At 68.1% G+C, this 2,597-nt stretch overlaps 1 protein-coding gene across 1 annotated transcript in view; it reads left to right on the forward strand.

Annotated features, from left to right (window-relative positions):
* Positions 1-1,518: 1,518 nt before the first annotated feature.
* Positions 1,519-2,597, forward strand: part of EMIHUDRAFT_195460 (hypothetical protein) — a gene marked incomplete at both ends in the record, with an annotated part of 1,957 nt that continues 878 nt past the window's right edge. The window contains 4 exons of the mRNA XM_005775348.1: positions 1,519-1,743; positions 1,814-1,878; positions 1,948-2,022; positions 2,512-2,587. Of these exons, the coding sequence (XP_005775405.1) occupies positions 1,519-1,743; positions 1,814-1,878; positions 1,948-2,022; positions 2,512-2,587 (441 nt within the window). The remainder of the gene's footprint in view (positions 1,744-1,813; positions 1,879-1,947; positions 2,023-2,511; positions 2,588-2,597) is intronic.

Genomic DNA, 2,597 nt, shown 5'->3' on the forward strand with positions numbered 1-2,597 from the left:
CCGCTCAACCTCACCGCGAGCTTCACGCCGCCGGCTGCGACTGGCGCCATCTCTGTGGCGCCTCTGCCGACGGCGCCTTCTCCTCCGCCGCCGCCGCCAGCGGCAGGCGATGACGTGCGCTCGACACTCGAACTCCTACGATATGAGGGCTACCTCCAAATCTCCGAGAACCAGCTGGAGAAGGTGGTCGCGGGAGGCCGCTTCTCCGTCGAGCAGCTCGTCGACATGCACTCGCCCAACCAGCCGGGCGGCCTGCTGCAGCTCGCCGAGAGTGGCGACGCCTCCGAGCACCACCACGCAATCGTCCTGTTCACGCCGACGGACTGCGACCCCGAGCTCGGCGTCCTCTCCGTTAGCTTCGTTGGCCGCTGCGCGTGCGGGGAAGGCGACCGGCAGGACCCACTCGAGTGCGCATCGGTGCTCGCCTCCCTCGCCGACGGCCTCTCTGGCGGCATCTTCTCATCGGGCATGGGCCTCTACCTGGACAAGGTGCGCAAACTTGGCAGCTTCGATGCGCTCTCGATTCTCCTGCCGGCCGTCGGCGAGCCGGCGGCGGACAAGCGCGTCAACTCGTCGGTCGGCTGCTTCGCCGCGCTCGTCACCGGCCTGCTCGAGACGCTCTCCACCGCTGCGCCGAGGCAGGCGGTCGTGCTCTCCGCGTGGAACCAGCGCAAGGTCTGCGCGCAGGTGATGACGTGCACGGGAGAAGCCTTCCTACCGCTCTGCCGCGACTGCGACCTCGAGCGGTACGACAGCATCACTACGCCGCACCTCAACCGCCTGATCGCGAGCGGGCTGCGCAACCGCGGCCTCTCCCTGCGGGGCATGGGGCTGCTCGTCCCCTTCTCCAAGCAGGGGCGGACGGTGCGCGCACACCCCACCCTGCCATCTCCCACCCGACACGCGTCGCCCGTGGGCTGATCCCAAGACCCGCGCCGGCCCTCTCCATGCGCTCACTCCGCGCCTCGCCCCGTCGCAGGACAAGGCTGGCACGACCGGCGTGCTCCACCTCGACGCCGCCAAGCCGGGCGACGCGCCGCTCATGAACCTCGGCTGCGAGCAGCTCATCGTCGGCAACCTCGGCCACGTCGGCTGGCTGCTGAAGCGCGTGTTCGACAAGAGCGGCGTCATCTCGGTCGCGCACATCAAGGAGTACGCCTAACACAGGTACACCACGGGAGCCGAAGCGACTCCTGCGAGGACGGCGAGGCACTTAGCTCGGTGCACTCGACCGCCCTCGCCGCAGGCAAGCTCATTCACAATCTGCTCTGCGTACTGCGATGGCCGTGTGAAGAACGACTGAGAGACGCTGCTTCTGCAGCCCTGCCAGTTCTTGGTGGTCCAAGTCACCTCATCGAGGTACTAATTAAAAGAAAGAAGAAAACCCCATGGGCGTTTCCCTTCCTTTGCTCTCCTCCCCAACCCTCACCTCCATTAGCAGCTTCCTCCTCGCTCGCCACGCCAAGCCTTTTCTTCGGCGCGTCATTAGCCCACGATCACAATCTTCTTCCTTCTCCAATGCTTTCGACGATCGCCACGCTCGCCGCCCAGTCCTCCGGCACGCTCGCCGGCTCGGCGGGCACTCGGCGGTTGCTCGGCGGCGGCCACTCGTGGGACCACTTCGAGTGCGATTGTTCTTGGCGCTCAAAATACGCGTGCCCGCTCGACGAATTGTTCCTCACCAAGATCGACCGGTCCGGCGACGGCCACATTGACAGGCACGAAGCAATCGATCTGAATGCGGTGCGGCGCCACCATCACGCCGTCGTTGACGGGCGGGCAAGCTCGCCACACCTCCCCGTGCCCTGCACAGGACGGGTTCCTGACGTCGACTGAGCTCGCTGCCGCCGACACGGACAGCGACGGACAGTCAACCAAGTCTCGGACGGTCAAACGCGACTCACCCGATTTGCCGTCAAGCTATTAAACGCGCCGCATCCTCCATAGGCACGAGGCCATCCTCGCTCGCGCGCACGCCGGCACCGACGGCTTCGCGACCGACGACGGCTCGTTGTGCTTCACGTTTTGCTGCCGGACCCCCTCACCGCCGCCATCGCCGCCGCCGCCGTCGCCTGCGCCGCCGCCATCGCCGCCGCCGACAGACTGGTACTCGATCTGGCTGGCTGCTGCCCGGCCCGCCGCCGACGCCGCACCGCCGTCTCCCCCTCCCTCCCCCCACGACGCGGAGGGGGACGCGGAGGGGGCGACGCCGCGCCTCTTCCGGGTGCTTGCAGCGCTCGCTCTCGGAGCGACTGTGGTGCTCGTCCTCTTCGCCACGAGGAGTGCGCTCGTGGCGAGCACGCACTCGGGCCCTAAGGCCGCGCCGGCCGCGCCGGGCAACGGCAGCCCCCTCTCGAAGACGCGCTCCATCTCGTGCGCCTCGCCCTCCCCCTCCCCCCCTCCCCCCCCCCTTTCCCTGGGACTCCCTTTTAAACCTCCCTCATCTGCAAAAATTTCCCCCCCCCCCCCCCTCCCCTCCTGCTGCCTCTCACGGTGCCGCCCTCCTGCAAGGTTCGCCTCGCTCCGCCTCGACGAGGAGCTGCCCCACGACCTGCCGCCGGTCGCCGCGACGCCGGCGATGGACGAGGTGTGCCGGG

Source organism: Emiliania huxleyi (genome assembly GCF_000372725.1).
Source record: "Emiliania huxleyi CCMP1516 unplaced genomic scaffold EMIHUscaffold_3, whole genome shotgun sequence".
Classification (NCBI taxonomy): domain Eukaryota; phylum Haptophyta; order Isochrysidales; family Noelaerhabdaceae; genus Emiliania; species Emiliania huxleyi.